This window comes from Chroicocephalus ridibundus, chromosome 14 (genome assembly GCF_963924245.1).
Source record: "Chroicocephalus ridibundus chromosome 14, bChrRid1.1, whole genome shotgun sequence".
NCBI lineage: Eukaryota > Metazoa > Chordata > Aves > Charadriiformes > Laridae > Chroicocephalus > Chroicocephalus ridibundus.
In genome coordinates, this window is record NC_086297.1 from 11,378,823 (window position 1) to 11,395,600 (window position 16,778).

Here is a 16,778-nt window from a genome sequence, read left to right on the forward strand (position 1 = left end):
CTGCCCGAGGTCCGTGATGGAGGGGCTCCCGTGCCGGGAGCGGCTCCATTCCTTCTCGCAGTGGGCAAACAGAAAGCTCAGCCGTGCTCCTGGCTCCCGGGCTGCTGGTGTTTTCCCCGTTCTCAGGAGGAACCAGCTTATCCTCCTTTTCTGCTCTCGTTGAGCAGGCTCCCTGTTCCTGCTCGGTGTGACACTGCTCTGCCACCAGCTTTCTTCTTCTCTGGATGCTCCAACTCAAGAACCCGGGAGCAGAAGCCAGAGGCTCCCAGGAAAACAGCCTCTTGCCCAACTGTGCTTCATTTCCATCAATCTTCCCTTAGGTAGAGACTGAAAGTGGTGCAGAAACCAATTAGCGATGGTTCGTTAGGAGGAAGTGACTTGTTGAAATGCTTTTCAAATTAAGTGCTCGAAAAACAGAAGAGCCACCGCGCGCAGCCCCGTGTAAATGCCGTTAAAAGCAAAGCGTGCCTTACCTTACAGAGCGCCCCTCGGCTCCTGCACGGCGCCGTGGGGCTCGTAGCGCTGCTCTTGTGCAAATACAGCCCGAATCCGCTGCGGTCTTTAACGTAGCACTTCTCGCGGTGGCCCCTCTAATGCGCGTTTCCTTCTCTCTCCCGCTGCAGGTGCATTGCTGTTGGGAGGAATCCTCTATTCCTGGCAGTTCCCTCACTTCAACGCCCTGAGCTGGGGTCTGCGGGAAGATTACTCCCGCGGAGGCTACTGTATGATGTCCGTCACCCACCCCGGGCTCTGCAGGCGGGTGGCTCTGCGTCACTGCTTGGCCTTAATCGGACTCTCAACCCTGGCTCCTGTTCTCGACATGACCACGTGGACATTCCCCGTCGTTTCGCTCCCTGTCAACCTCTACATCTCCTACCTCGCCTTTCGGTTCTACAGGGACGCGGATCGCAGCAGCTCCAGGAAGCTCTTCTTCTGCAGCCTGTGGCATTTGCCGATGCTGCTGCTTGTCATGTTCACGTGCAAGAAGTCGCTCCTAGACAAGGAAGACAAAGGCGATCTGCTCGGTGGAGATCATGGGAGGGCTGTGGAAATCAGATTGCCTTAAATGTCAATTGCTTGTCGTCCTCGTGACACATCAGGTAGTATATTTTAGTAATTACAAGGGGGAAACCTGTGGGGATGTGTTTGAAGAAGAATCATTTGTGCCTAGCGACCACTTCATGCGATAATTTTCTATTTTCTTCTGAAAGGGAATAGACACGAGAGCTTAAAGCATTCACGGCCCTTAGGCTCACTCACTCATCACGGATTCAAATTTAGCCTATGTCAGAAGCACATCACTTCGGGGTGGCCTTCTAAAGTCTCCGTGAGTCGTGGCTCTCACCTTGTGGGTAGGTTTTCAGTTCTCATGCGCACACTTACTGACCGCCAGCACTGCCAGCCTTGGCCACGCCGTCGGGAAGCGACAGATGAATGATTTATCACCCCTGCTCCCCAAGCATCCTTTCCAAATTAAGCTTTGAGGCACGTGGTGGGTTGGGTGAACTCTTGTCTCGATCCGTGCCGTCCCTGCTCTGTTACTACGCAGAAGCCTTCAATTTCTGAGGTTTTTTCCAATCAGTTACTTTTCCCAAGGCTCCCATTCACCTCGGTAGATTTTTTAGCTTTCATACAGCTGGCGCAATGCTAAAGGAGTACAGCAGACTGTCTTTCAGCACGCTACACACCAGCAGTTAAACAGCCTCCAGATGAACGGCTCTCCTCTACCACGTACCTTGAACACGCTCTGAGCCATTCTGCCCTACATCCATCCCGGGGAATTTCCGACTCCCGGGTGGTTTTCCGTCGTTAGGCTTTGAGCCCCGTGTGTCAGATCTTCAGCTGGTAAAAATTGCCGTTCCTCTTTGGTGTCAGCGAAGCTTTGAAGAGGTGTGGGAGGCGAGAACCACATCCCAGAGCCTGGTAGTTTTAAGGCTTTTCTACGCTGACGTGGCTTGTGCCAGCCCACTCAGTGCCAGCGTCCTCAGGCGAGCTCTGGACTTGCATCAAGAGTTTGATGAGTATTTAATATCACACTGGGGTGGCTCCGAGAGAAGGCACCTCGCTTTTGGGCTGCGTAATTGGTTAAGGAAACAAATTTTACAGAACAAAACAAGTTTGGGATTTTTCTCTCCTATTATAACGTTCAAATTCCTGATGCAGCCAGCCTCTCTCAAAAGCAATTTCTGTGGATGGTCCCACTAGGAAAATGCATTATCTTGGTTCACTGATACGCTGAAGAACATTTCTAGCCCCAGTCTAACGCGCTTGCCGTGCCACCGCGGGGCTGCGGCTAACCCGCAGCCTTCCCGGGCTGGCTGGGACCCGCTGGGATGCTTCCAAACACGGCGGCATCCAGGGTAGACGAAGGCTGTGTTACGGTTTATTGTGGTAGTCAGTGCCTGTTATGACTTGATGTGTTTTCCTGCCAAGATTTCTTTCCCCCGTGGAGAGGGACTGGGCAGCACGGCCGCGCGTCGATCCAAAGAGGGAGTCACACCTGAAACGGGAGACACTGGCTCTGCTCTCAGCCCGGATAAAGCCCTTCAGGAAACGTCACAAATCTGCCACCACGTGCGTATCACGCCGACATAAAACCTTCGCTGGCTGCTTTCATGCTACGAGCCCAACTTCTGGTCCCAGTTCCGCCGGTGTAAATCAGGAGTGACACGGTTAACCTCTGTTCTGCGGGCGGAGGCGCTCGCCAGAGCAGAGCCACCTGTTTTACGTGGCGCTTAAATAAAGGGTTTGCAAGATTTTCGGAGTCTCTCGAGTGATTGCAGATGACAGGATTGGGTTCCCTCTGACTCTTGGTCTGACGGACTCCGTTGTACTCGGGTTACTGCGGGCAACACTTTGTAGAAATGTCTGGAAACTGTGCGACTCCTCAATTTGTTTTAAAAATGCATCCGGTCTTCTCTGCAATAAAGTGCGTACTGTACAAAAAAAAAAAAAATATGTGAATGCTCAAAATCTGTTTTAAACAATTCGCTTGTGATCGGAACTCCAGGACAGCTCAGTTAATTGCAAAGGTATGTGGTGGTTTTGTGGCATTTCTCGCAGCAACAATATTCTTCTCGATCGCTGCAAGAGCAAGGACAGCTTGCGAAATAGGGGTTTATTGTGCAAAAAGGACGCTGAAAGTAAGTTGGCGTGTGAGTAGAAAGGGTTTGTGGAAAACCGAAGAATTTGGTCAACCTTTAGCTGGGAGAGGAACCTGAAAAGAGCAGATGGCGCGCGCAAACCACAGGTTTTGCTCCCAGAGGCAGAAAGTGATGCTGAAGCAGGAGGGTTGTGGTTTTCTCCGAAGCCAGGCTTGGGGATGGCCTGCAAGTACGGGGTCTGTCCCGACAAACTCAACGTTGATTAAAGGTCCCCAGGAGATGCCTGTGGTTGAGTTTTGAAGAGCAGTCATCTTCATTTCTTGGGCCAAAATGTGTAACGTTCACGGGTTTTAGGGCCAGACAGGAGCTTTATAATCATCGCTGAGTGTCTGCAAAATGCAGGTCACAGAGTTGCACCAACATCTCCACACCCAGTTGGGCTGGCCTGGGGAGAGAACATGGTTTTACAATGAGTGGATCTGGGATTTGAAGGTAAGAAATACCTTAGTTTTTTAATTGAAAAAAACAAAGGGGGGGCTTTTTTCACCTAGAAAGCGTTCTCAGCTGTGCTCCAAAGTGGCCATGTATCAGGTATGGCTGATGTCATCTGCCGTCATTTTACTGCCTTTAGGAATTTTTGCTGTCGCGTGTGCTTTGAAAATAAAAACATTGCCAAACTGAAATCTTGGTTACCGATGGGTAGTACAGTATCTGCTCTCGGGTGTCCTTTTCAACTGTGCTGGTGCCACTATGGAAATGAAAAAAATACTGAACCGTCTGTAGGTGTTTGTGGTCCCTGTGACCCTACGTGGAGGATTAATGTCAGCCATCCCCGCTCCAGCACTGCTGATATTTCTTGCTGCCTAAATTCTGCAGGGAAGGAGGCAGTTGAGGAGCATGAGAGTGTCTGGCGGTGGCCGCTTTGCACACCTGGGGCAGTGCCTGGAGTTCCTGCATCTCAGTCCTGGGCTGTGCCAGCGTCAGGCTGGAATCTGAACCTGAATCCTGTGTACAATCGCAATGTTTTTTGCCTTGTCCCATTTGGAGAACTTGAATATAGGTTGTTTGTCATAGAGTCACAGAATGGTTCGGGTTGGAAGGGACCTTAAAGCCCACCCAGTGGCACCCCCTGCCCTGGGCAGGGACACCTCCCACCAGCCCAGGTTGCTCCAAGCCCCGTCCAGCCTGGCCTTGAACCCCTCCAGGGATGGGGCAGCCACAGCTTCTCTGGGCAGCCTGGGCCAGGGGCTCACTGCCCTCACAGCAAACAATTTCTTCCTCAGATCTCATCTAAATCTCCCCTCTTCCAGTTTGAAGCCGTTCCCCCTCGTCCCATGGCTCCCCTCCCTGCTCCAGAGTCCCTCCCCAGCTTTCCTGGAGCCCCTTTAGGGACTGGAAGGGGCTCTAAGGTCTCCCCGGAGCCTTCTCTTCTCCAGGCTGAACCCCCCCAACTCTCTTTGTCGTCCCCTTATCCTGGTTATTCAGGTTCTCCCCATGAATTGCCCCTCCTGGACAATTGCCCCTACTATTTACGTAGTAGCGTAAAATATAGCAGCGACGTGCCACGTCCCTCCACCCCCGGGGTCTGCTGGTAGCCGAGAGGGTCCCATCTCGGTGTCGCTGTTACAGCGGGCAGCTTTGCCCCACCAGAAGCCCGTACCGAAGCTCACAGAGGAATCTGAGCCAGTGACTCAGAAGGACAAAGCTGGTTTTAGTCTGTTTGGACTTTAAACCTTTTGTGTGGTTTTGTGGATAAAACAGTAGCCCTAAGGCTCAGGGGATCTTCATTCTTTCCAGATCTGCGTCGAAGGAATGCGCTCCATCTGTAAAACAGGGATGATGATATTTCTCTTTGTTGGACGAGTAAACAGCTCGTGTTTTCGTCAGTCCCGTACCCGTTATTCTGTACGGCCCTGGAAAGCAGGCGATGGCTAATGATTAGATTCCGCCCCGCGTCTCTCCTTTGACCTTCACCGAATCGCTTCATCTTGGCGGAAGCCTTTCCTCGCAGGACAGCCCACAGCTGAGCCTCTGAATCGCGCCAAGCTCTTGTGTTGACGAGGACCCCCCGGCTCCACCGTGACCCCCCCCCGCGGTACCTCGGCGTGACGGGCGTCCCAGCGAGCCCGGCAGGCGGGGGGGCTCTGCGCTGTGTCCCGGCGGGGGTGAGGAAACCCAACCCCGGCACACACAGCTCTTTTCCCCTCTCCTTTCCCCCACTGGGTTGGTTTTTTTTCTCGCTTCCCGTCTCAATCTCCGATATAATCTGCCCCAGCAGAGTAACACATTCACACTCCCCGGGCTCCAGCGGCGTTTCCCACTCCGCCGGGCCGCGGCATTTCAAGGCTTATACAAAACACACACGTCCTTTTCAGTTCCGACGATCCCACCAGAGCAGGAGTGGAAACAGAGTGATACGACTAGAAATCGTTATCGTTACAGTTAGAAGGCGTGTTGTCCTGCTTGCCCTCCAGAGGCGATTAGATATTCCCCTTTCCTTGGAAATACAGGCTGTCTACAGAACACTTTGCTGTTAAAACAGAAATATCAGCGCTGTTTTCCTACCAAGCAGCTCTGCCGGAGGTGGTAATCCTAGAAGCTCCGTTGCAAGCTGTTCCCGATGGCATTTGTAGTGGTGGTATTTCTTAAGCAGGCAAAGAGCCGTCCCCAGCCAGGGCTCCTGGGATGCAGGATGCCACCACGCTGGTGGGGCGGCCTTGGGTCGGTCGTTTGCCTCTTGGTGCTGCTGTTCCTCCTCCCAGTCATGGAGAAGGTCAGTCCTGCGGGGCAGGGCTTCTCGCCCCTCGGTCTGTGCCCTTTGGCCCTGCCAAAGTCAGAGTCTGGTTCCAGTGTTTGTCATCTCCCAAACAGCATGTTGTTAATTTGGAGTCAGAGATGACAAGCGAGGAGGTCAGGAGTGTCACTGGTGAGGACCCTCCTTCAGGAGACCCTCGGACTGGGATTTACTGTGTGGTTCCATGGATGGTTTTTAGTGGCCTCTGAAATGGAATGTACTACGGAATATTAGGGCTTTGACACAAAGTTCAGCAAGCTTTGGAGCTGCCTTCCGAACCCTTCTGCCAATGGAGCTTGCAGTGTTTCTTGAACGCGAGAGGGTTCCTGTGCTCTGTTAGAGCTTGCGTTGGTCTGGGTTGCCGTGTCGCAAGGATGCCCGCTCCTCCCAAAGGCAGTTCTCAGCCCCAGACCGGTCCCATTCTCCTTGACCCAAAGAAAAGGAGGTCTTTTGAGAGCACAGCGTGCGTGCAGTGTCCCAAAGCCATTTAGACCGCCATCAGAAGTGTGTGTGTTTAAAAGAGCCGGCAGGAATCTCTCTCCTCGGCCCTGCCTCGTCCGCTTCCCGTCACCTCCACTTTGCTGCTTCCAGACTTTTAACTGTTTGCGCTGAAGATTTTCCAGCCCGGGTCAGCGCCTGGGGCTGGGGTTTAGTTTCCAGTGTTTCAAAAAGGCGCAGTTCAACTGTTTCACAGAACCAGGTTGGCGAAACAAGCTGTTTTCCCACAATGCGGAGACGTTTTTCCTACCGCTCCCTAACCAGTTCTGGCACCTCCGGGCCTTGGCGCGAGAACTGAGGGTTTGACAGCGGGCGCGAGTGGGTTCGGGTTGGTGCATTTCTCCATTCTGGGAAGGTACCGCACGTTTCCCCGTGTCCCTGCAAGGTTACTGCTTCCCGTTCTTGTCTGAGCGTTGCTGCTGACGCCTCCGAAGAGATGCTCTGAGCCTGGTGGGCACAGGCCGTACTGGGGAGCTGGCGGGGAGATGCTGCCACGGTCCCTAAAGGGGCCACGAGGGCTGAAAAGAGATGCCTGGAAAGGAGGATGCCGTGCTCTCCCTCCAGAGCTGGAAAAAATGCCCTAAATTCATACCTGTGTTACCATTTTTGTAGGATCCTGGCCTCAGTCCTGCCGGCTGAGCGCGGCAGCGTGCGGTACCCGATGGATCTCAGCCACGCGTGGCCCCAGAGGCCAGTGGGGCAGTTTGGTGGTCGAGGTTTTTTCCCCCGACTTTTGCTGTCCAAGACACATGGCAAGGTCCTTTCTGTCCCCCGCTCCCCTTCTTAACACTTTCTATTGTAACTACAGCTTCCCTTTGATACTTTTTTTTTTTTTTCATGAAATATGTGCTATAAAATATATCGCTTGTACCCGTCTAAACTGCAGCTGTAGCCGGACTGTCTTTTCTTAACCAGAAACACAGATCTGGGGAATTGCCCTGCGCGATTGGAAACAGAAGGGCTCCGGTCTCCCAGACGGACCGGCCTGTCCCTAACTGGGACCAGCAGGGACATCTCGCCCGTCTCCCTCCTCCGAAAAGCAAGAAGGGGGAAGAGGGCAGGAGGGGTCCCTGCGGGTGGGGTGGGATGGAGACCAGACCGTGGTGCTGGGGTAGGACAGAGGGTCCACCACCGACCCTCTCCTCCCGATGCTGGGGGACTGGCTGCCCAGATGCCGACGGGCACGGGGCAGCGAAGCTCATTCACGAGGAAGATGCTGGCACGGGGACTCGTCTTTTGTTTTCTGAGCAATGAAAAAGATGAAGATTTGTGCGGCCGAGAAAAGCTGGGAGATGTTGGGGATTTTTTTTATATTTCTTTTTTTTTTTCTTTTTTTTTTTTTTTTTTTTGGCCGGGGAGAAGGAGGCACTGTATCAAATTAAACTTGAAACAGAGATACAAACGAGGTGATTAAGGCATTTCCGCCGTGCTTCCAGGGGAGCTGCTGGACGGCGTCCAAACCGGGGAAGGGAACAGCCTGGGTTTATCAGCTGAACTCGGAGGTTCGTAGCGATACTCGCGCCACAGAGCAGCCGAAGGGCTGGGTGACCCACACGCTGTCCCTTGGCTGTCCCAACGGCTCCCAGCCAGTGTGGGAGGGAAACTGAGGCACGCCGAGGGGAAGAAGGATGCTGGGGCCGCGGAGTTCCCCAGCGGCAGAAAGGAGAATATTATTTCAATCCCCTCTGCCCCGTCTGATGCCCCTTAGGGCCACTGTCTGCTTGTTACGTGCACTTGGCTTTCAGCAGGAGTGAGGACGGGCAGGAGCTGGCTATGCGTCAGGGCTGGGGCTAATTAACCCTCCTCACTTCACTAATGAGCAGTGGGATGAGCGCAATGGAAGCATCCTCGGGCACGCGGCCCCGCACCAGCTCTGCGCCGTGCTGCTCATTCACGGCACTGCACGAGGTATGGGTCTGTCCCCATCCCGAGGGACACCTCGGCCAGCCCGGCACTGCCTCTGGGATTTGCCGATAGGTGACAAATGCCTCCGTTTGGGGACGGGAGGGGGTCTGTCCTCCGCGCTGCTGCTCTGCTGCCCGGCAGTGCTGGTCCCCAGGGGTCACCCAGCATCTTGCGCTGCATCCCGCACTCCACGCGGGAGCAGCCTGGCTGGGATTGCTGCACGGACGGCTCCGCGAGGTCATCCCAGAGCTGCCCGTGGGTGAGGCCAGGATCCATCACGCTGGAAGGAGCAGAACTGTAGGAACCACCTGCAGGGCTCAGCCTGGCCGGGGACTGTCCTTACAGCCCTGCCCAGCGCCAAAGCCACTGTCTGACGCCGCAGCTCGGAGCGAACGAAGCCGTTCCAGCGTTGCCATCCCTTCCCAGGCTTTGCTGACGGTGGGGACTGCGGGAAGGCCATGCTGGACGGACGGACGGATGGACAGACAGGCATCCAGGCCTCTCGCAGGGATGCGCAGGCTGGGGCTGGCTCGGCCGCGATGGCAGGGAACTCCCTCTGTTGACTTATCCTGAAGTTGCACCCCGTAATCCAGTGGTGTCCCTGTCGCTGGTAATAAATAGCACCTTCCGTAAATGTCTTTCGCCCTTACTAAACCGCAGACCGGACTGATTATTGCTGCTTTTGTAGCCTTTACAGAGCTGTTTTTATTTATAATTGCACCCCGCTGGTGTGTTCATAATGATTTTCCCTGCTGCGTCCCATGCGGTCCAGTGCTACAAAGCCGCATTTTTGTAGTCGCTGTTGTTGGTTTTAATCACTTGTTATTGGGATGATATATTAATAGCAGTATCTCTGTGAGGCTTTTGAGTGTTTTCTTTTCCAAAAACATTTACAACAAAGGCTAAGTGTTAGCCCTCATAAAACGGCGTGTCTCGTGTGGCTCCCTCCTCCAGCGACGATTGCGATGAGACGGGGGCTCAACAGAGAGCCCATCTTACCCCATCCCCTCCCAAAACCTCCCCAGCCTCTGATTAAAAGGTGTTTGGGACTCCAGCGGGAAGAGGGGTGCTTGAAAGGCCCCGCGTGGTTGGAGGGTCTAATTGCCTGCGTGTAGGCTGTGGAAGTCTGTAATAATCCAAAATACACTTCGCAGATGTTGGTTTGCGCCTCGCCATTCTCCGAAAAGCCAAATAACCCGTTACACCTTATTTCACGGAGGGAAAGGGCAATGAGGCGGGGGAGTTTGATGCTTTTGGGATGCGCACCCATGGCGGAAAACAGGAATAAAACCAGATCTGCGCATTGAGCAGAGGACTACCTCCAAGCGCGGGGAGGAGTGGGGCGATGCTCTTTATTTTAGCCGATTATGGGGTGGGGTTGGGGGGGGGGGAACCCCAGCAAAAGTGACGTGGAAGGGCTTTAAATGAAACATTTCGCTAGCTGAGGCCGCTGCCTTTCATTTCATTCAGAAGGGGACCGTGAATGGACTCCTCGCCCGCTTCAAAAGGCGGTGGCAGCGTGTCCGCTGCGGCGCGGGTCATTCATGGACGCTCCAGGAGATGCGAAAACATCTGCTGGGTCCCTGCCTGCCCCTTTCAGTACAGTTACTCCCCTTGCTAATAATTGTCTGTGTTCTGTCATCTAGAAAGGGACTCTGTGCGCCTCCCAGGTATTCTAATGCTAATTTGTTTAGTTAAAAAGGAGAAGAGGCTAAACAGATGTGAACCATTTGGTTAGGTTGTAGTTCATTTGTTAGGAAGTGCAAAGGATTCTTGGCAGGATATTAAATATTACCTTGGCTGCTCACAAACACTTCATATTTCAAGAGAGGAAGGGAGGTAGGGACTGCACTCCATAAATCAGCCTTTTCAAAGAGACAGAAAAAGGCAAACATTTGATAAATCTGTGTCATTATACTTAGAGATCAAAGGGGGTTTTACATATGTATTTATGCAACTGGCAACCTAGGAGACAATAATAACAAACACAGATCTCTGACAGCTTTACAAAAATAAAAATTAGCTGGTTCTAATCTGTAATTATCTGGGAACCGCGCGAGGTAGGAGGTTGCTAGCGGTGGAGCTTTAAGTTGCTGATGTTGAGACGGCGAGCGAATGTTAAGTCATTCATAAATCCAGTAGGGAGTTCCATGGGCAAGAGATCGCAGAAGGCAGCGGGTGGCGGCTGGGCACGTCCGCGGCGTGTGCGGACCCGGTGTCACACACCGAGCCCCAAGCAGGCAGGCAGTAGTCACCAGAACCCAAGGTCACCAGGGGAAGCCGTGTTTCACCGAGTGCTAATTGCCTTTATGATTTTCCAGCAGGTGATCCACCGGGAATCTACCCGAAGGATCCCTGAGGACAGGAAGATTTCCATCTCCTGCTTGCCAGTAAGTTACAGATCCGTGTCTAAAAGCTTCCGTAGCCTGGCGCGCCTCTGTGTTGGCCTGCGTGAGCCCTGCTACTATTCCCAAATTAGGCTGACTTGCTTTGTACAGCTCCGTAAGGACAGAACTGGAGCCGAAGACTCAGGTAAGTCAGGGAAAAAGACCCCAGAAGAGGTTTGGAAGCAGCAGGAGTAACAGGAGGACGAATGGGGGCTGTAGCGGGTATTGCTGTAATCCAGGACAGAATTTAGCGGAGGAATTGAAACCTCTTCAGAAGCAGCAAGGGCCGTCGTATCGCTCAAAAACCAAGGAGAAATCCAGTTGCCTGAAAATAATTCCATGGACAAAGCAACGCAGCCGCAGAAATTAGAGAAGGAGAAGTAGCATTATGTCATCTCGCCTTTCCTTCTGGCCAGTCGCTGGGCTGATTTCCTATTCTCTTGTGCTGTTTTAAAATGACTTCAGCAACTTGGTTTCTGCTTGTTCCCATGGGAAACTTCCACAGTCTATAGATTTCGCTGGTAGGAAACTCTTCTTGACAGTCAGACTATATTTTCCTTTACTCAATTCCATCACATCACTCCTACTTATGCCTCCTTGGAGCACCCTAAACGCTCTTCTCCATTGAAGTCGGTGGAGTTATGCGAGCAGTAAATTTGGCCCGTGGCACTTGGAGAAATAGATATTAAAACCCCGGGGACGTATTAGGGGGCGAAGGGAGGGAGGGCAGTGGGGGAAAGGAAATGGTTTCAGGTTGAGAGAAACAAGATCTCCTCTTACATCTGCACAGCGGTGCTGCCCCGGTGGGAGCGCGCCCGGGACCGGGCAGCAAAATGCTGCAAGAGGCGACGATGTCCCTGGGGTGTCCCTGGGCGCTGCTGTGGTTACGAAGCCACATCTGAGGGCTGGAGGGCTCTATGTGGCACTTGGGCTTATGGGCGGAAGGATGGCACGAAGCCCTGGGCACTTTCCTTGCCAGTAGCTGACCTGTTTTGAGTCCTGGTGATGCTCCCCGCTGTCACCCCACTCCCTTTCACCCCCAGGGTGGCCCGGCCCCACCATTTGGCTGTTTGCAGCTGGGGTGGTCACTGGCTGCTGGTCCAGCCATCCTGACCCACCACAAGCTGTGCCTCCGCGGGTCAGTACCAACGCATATGTTTTTCAGGACAAAATCCCAATCTATCGTGACATTAATAGGAGTTCAGCAGACACGAGCGGTGATGGAGCTGCTGCGGTACCAAAGGAGAGAGGGCTGATGGCTGACACGCGAGGTTTAGACATGGGCAATCCTCAGCTCCCCTCTGCTCTGAAAGAGCCGCAGGCCACCAGGCCACAGGGAGCATGGCAAAGGGCACGTGTGGCAGAGAGGATGAGAGGGGACAGCACCGAGGACTTCTTAGGGTGGATGAAGTGGGATAAAAATACACAAGGTCTCTCTTCCTGGGACCCTGCAAGGGGACAAGGGCTGGGGACATGGACCCATGGCTGAGGAACATCTCAGAGCACTGCAGAAGAACATTAAGGTCAAAAAACCATTATAGGAACATATGTATAGAAGAGGACACGTGATAGCATGCAAAAGCCCCGGACCAAAGCCCTACATCTCGGTGTGCTAGGTGCTATGCATTCCCAAAAAGGAGGTGGTGGTGGCTGGTCACCTCCTCTCTGGCCAGGTCACTGCGTGCCACAGCCCTCCAGGCTGACACACTCTGGAATGGTTTATTTCCCCATGAACAGGCACTTGAGTAACATCATGAAAAGGTAAATGACTTTTCTCCAAGCAGAACAGTGACCATGTCGGGAAAAACGGCATCGTGTCTGGATTGGGACCAAGAGCACCCTGGCTTCATTTTGGGTACCTGCTCCTATTTATCGCCCCAGCAGGACTGGCCCCCGCAGATGTTGGAAGAGCCATGCATGCCCTGTCACTGACACACCAGTCTTCACGCCGCAGAAAAAAGAAAGAAGATGCCGAGCATTTCAGAACCGGCCTGTTCGGTGGCAGGAAAATAACGTACAAAAGGACGTACGGATTTTCTAGTTGGGAAGAGATAAAGCAACAAGGTGAAACTCGGCAGTAGACCAACAGGGTGGGATCGGCACCGGGACATGCTGCACTGGGCAAGACACGGAGAAGATGCTGGAAAGCACATGGCTGCAGCTGCTGGGCACGCGGCCTGGGAAGGGTCAGCCAAGGTGGGTGCCGGCAGGGTGAGCCTGCAGCTCCGTCCTTGCTGGGTGAGTTTGGTCACCTTGGCTTGAAGGTGTGCTGGGTTCTCTGCCTTCTGCCCTGGTTTAACAAGGGCGTTTTGCACCCTCGGGCCCGTCTCAGCGCTGCCCCAGTAAGTGCCACCACGTCCCCTTGTCAGGAGCTGCACCTTCCCAGTGCCGGCTCTGTAATGAATCGATCATCAAGAAATGGGATCCAGAGACCGTACTGATGCAGCTCAATTAGTTTATTGATTAACCAGCTAGCGAGTCGGCAGCTATTATGATTAAAGGTCTCTGCAGCAACTGCACGGAGCAAACCCAGTCTTGTGTTTCTGTTTGCGCCCATTTCTTAGCAACCCCGGTTTCCTCACCATGTGGCCCCCGTTGCTCCGTCGCCCTCATCAGTGGGGCACAACACACTGTGCTTCTGCCACAACGGCCGCGTGTGGGACATTAAATCGCAAGAGCCGAGGGTGAGCCCTGCTGGAGCCCTGCTCTCCAGGTGGCAGCAGGTACGGAGGAGACCTGTGCCACCGAGCAGACGTGCAGGCTCTGGCTGGAGGCCGGTGGCTCGCTCTGGAGGACAGAGCCATGGCTGGTTCCCAAACCACTTGTCAAAGCCCGCCTCCCCTGCTCCAGGGAGGGCTCAGACTCAGAGGTCTCAACCCTCCTCCTGACCCACCTTTGCTCCCATGCTGTTTCTGATCCCGTTTGCCATTCCTAGGGAAAAAAACCTCCTGACGTCCAACTGCTGAAGATACAATTACAGTAAAACCTATCTTGGGGCTATTTTTCTTAAAAAGCCCATCCAACTTTTACAAGCTACAGCTGACATATATTAAGGGCTTAAACCAAACTTTCTGTGACATTTTGTTGATGTTATCCTGGCTGGTGCTGGTGGATGTGAGGAACAAGGAGAATTATTCCATCTGAAGGGTTTTCCTCTTACCTCATGGGCGTAGGAACGTGCCACGGAGCAACCTCTGCGCGCAAGGAGCAGGTTTCCTGGTTGGAATTGTAGAAAACACAAAAGAGGTGAGTAAATCTGGGTGCAGGAGAGGCAGCCTGTGTCACCCGTGGCACGGTGGCTGCCCAGCCGTGATTCACGCATCGCCTGGAAGTGTCCTCTGTAATTCTCTCCACAATTAACCAGTCTGGGCCAGCTGGCAGAGCTTTGCCAGCACGCGGAGGGAAACTAGAAAGCGATTCCTCCTGCGACTGCGTCTCGTCTCTGCTTGGTTCGCATCACCCTTCATGCCGCGGAGAGCCCAGCGGTGCCATCCATTCGAGCTCACAGCAGAGGAACGCTTTGGAATTGTTGGCTGTTTCGCTCCCCAGCTGAGGCACAAAAGGTCTCCTTGCGTCATCCCAAAATCCGCTTGGCAAATGGCTGGTCCCGGGAGGGATGGGGACCAGTGGCGCTGGTACTGATGGGGGTTTGGGTTTGAGGTGGCCCAAGCACCCAAAACTTAGCTCTTAGCTCTGTGTTAACCCGCTGAGCAGCTTTTGGAGAAATCACACGCTTCTCAGGGTCTTATTTCCCCTCTTCAAGCTGCCTGGTTTAATTAGTTCGTAAAGTCTAGTTTGTCGTTTGGGATTGTTTTGCAGGATGCTCACGCCGCAGCGAGTGTGATCGGAACAATTCACTTTTCCACGACACTTTTCATGAATTGCTGTAAATCTGGTATATGAAGAAGTCAGCATCACGCTGTCGCTTCTGACACACGAGAAAGTCAAGGCCCTGGGTGGGGAAAAGAAGTTAAAGATAAAAGGTTCCGGCAAAAGCTGGCTGTGCCCTTACAGCAGCAGTGCTCTGAAAGCAGGCTAATTCAGCACGAAATTTTCTGCAGCTTTTAATAACAACACGGTGGAAAAGCTGCACACGTGCATGGAAGCTGCTAAGTTACATTCTTTTTGGATGAATGTAGACTAAGGCATTTCTACGGAGCGTGCGAAATCCCCACCGGCTCCTCGCAAAACGCTGGCACAACCCGGTCCTGGAAAGGAGGGTCCCGGAGCTGACGGTGTCGTGGGAAGGGTCTCCTGGGCCAAACGCTCTTTGGGGCTTTCACAGGCTGTTGTGTTGTGTTTGGTCTCTGCGTGTTCCTCCCGATACGTGGGCTGTGACAGGTCTCACCAGGTATTTGTAGAGGCAGGGACTGCAGAAAATACAGGGCTGCCGAAGGTGTGGCTCATCAAAAAGCCAACGCACGTCAAAAGAATAGATAAATCTGAATACTTTGGGGAGGAGGAGGAGGAAATGGCTGAGATGGCCCCGACACGGTGATGTCCCAGTGCCTGACCCCCAGCTGCAACCGTGGGGGGAACGGGGAGTGGGAAACCCCGCCTGGCTGGGGACAGGCAGGAGGACGTGGGATTTGTCATCCTGTGGCCTCCAGAGGAGGGACGTGGCCATTGCACTGGGGTGTGCAGCTGTAAACGCTCCGGGGATGTGCCCGCCGGGTGGGAAGGTTGGGTTGCCGTCCTCCTAATCCAGCTGAGATGCGAAAGGAGCCGAGGGAAATGTGGATTGACAGGTATAATCCAGAATTGCATTATCTTGTCTTACGGTTCTCTTTTGTGTCTGTACAGCAAATAGACCTCTGAACCCTCGTCTTTAGTCTAGCAATTTAAGTTACTATTTTGTCATTAAATCTTGTTTAGGGATAAAGCTGAGTGTGATTAACATTCTTGAGTGGGGGCCCTGGGGGATGGACAGCACAGGGGGTGCCTCAGCCAGAGGCCGACAGGAGCTGGGCTGCTCCCCGTGTGAATCCGGGGCTCACCCGAGGTGAGGAGAGACATCCCCGTTGGCAAGCGTTAGCCAGAGTGTCTGAGGGCCCAGCCACGGTCTCTAATTGAAATCCTCTCAAGTGTCCTTTTCTTTGTGGTTTTACAGCGCTAGAAGATGCTGCAGACCCCGATTCTGATGCGCAACCGGAGCGGCTTTGCAGGAGGCACTTTGGTTGGGCAGAATTTACACCTGAGCGAAGCCTTCTTTAATATGATGTATTGGGCCTTGATAATGTTGGATCGATGCGCTGGGCAGGGGGGGACGAGGGCTCAGAGGAGGCCGGGAAGATGCTCAGATGGCTGGAGAACCTCTGCTATGAAGATAAGCGGAGAGAACCGGGCTTCATCCTTCTGAGTCACTGGCTCAGATTCCTCTGTGAGCTTCGGTACGGGCTTCTGGTGGGGCAAAGCTGCCCGCTGTAACAGCGACACCGAGGTGGGACCCTCTTGGCTACCAGCAGACCCAGGGGGTGGAGGGATGTGGCACGTCGCTGCTATATTTTACACTACTACATAAATAGCAGGTATTGTCCAGGAGGGGCAATTCATGGGGAGAACCTGAATAACCAGGATAAGGGGAGGACAAGAGAGTTGGGGGGGTTCAGCCTGGAGAAGAGAAGGCTCCGGGGAGACCTTGGAGCCCCTTCCAGTCCCTAAAGGGGCTCCAGGAAAGCTGGGGAGGGACTCTGGAGCAGGGAGGGGAGCCATGGGATGAGGGGGAAGGGTTTTAAGGGGGAGATTTAGATGGGATATCTCAATGGGGGATTTAGATGGGAGATTTAGATGGGGAGGGGAGATTTAGATGGGATATCGTGAAGAAATTCTTTGCTGTGAGAGTGGTGAGCCCCTGGCCCAGGTTGCCCAGAGAAGCTGTGGCTGCCCCATCCCTGGAGGGGTTCAAGGCCAGGCTGGACGGGGCTTGGAGCAACCTGGGCTGGTGGGAGGTGTCCCTGCCCAGGGCAGGGGGTGGCACTGGGTGGGCTTTACGGTCCCTTCCAACCCGAACCATTCGATGAGAAAATGATCGGCTTTCGGAGCCGGATGCATGGCAGCATCCCGCTCGCCCACCCTCGCCCCGGGGTTGCC

At 53.7% G+C, this 16,778-nt stretch overlaps 1 protein-coding gene across 2 annotated transcripts in view; it reads left to right on the forward strand.

Annotated features, from left to right (window-relative positions):
* The window catches only part of LOC134523427 (protoheme IX farnesyltransferase, mitochondrial), a 110,539-nt gene extending 106,604 nt beyond the window's left edge, over window positions 1-3,935 (forward strand). The window contains exons 7-8 of one of the 2 annotated variants that reach the window (XM_063352358.1): window positions 624-1,100; window positions 1,212-3,935. In XM_063352358.1, coding sequence (XP_063208428.1) covers window positions 624-1,066 — 443 coding nt within the window. In that variant the 3' untranslated portion in view covers window positions 1,067-1,100; window positions 1,212-3,935. Of the gene's footprint in view, window positions 1-623 lie in introns of both variants that reach the window. The other variant, XM_063352357.1, reaches the window with a different exon arrangement.
* Window positions 3,936-16,778: the final 12,843 nt, after the last annotated feature.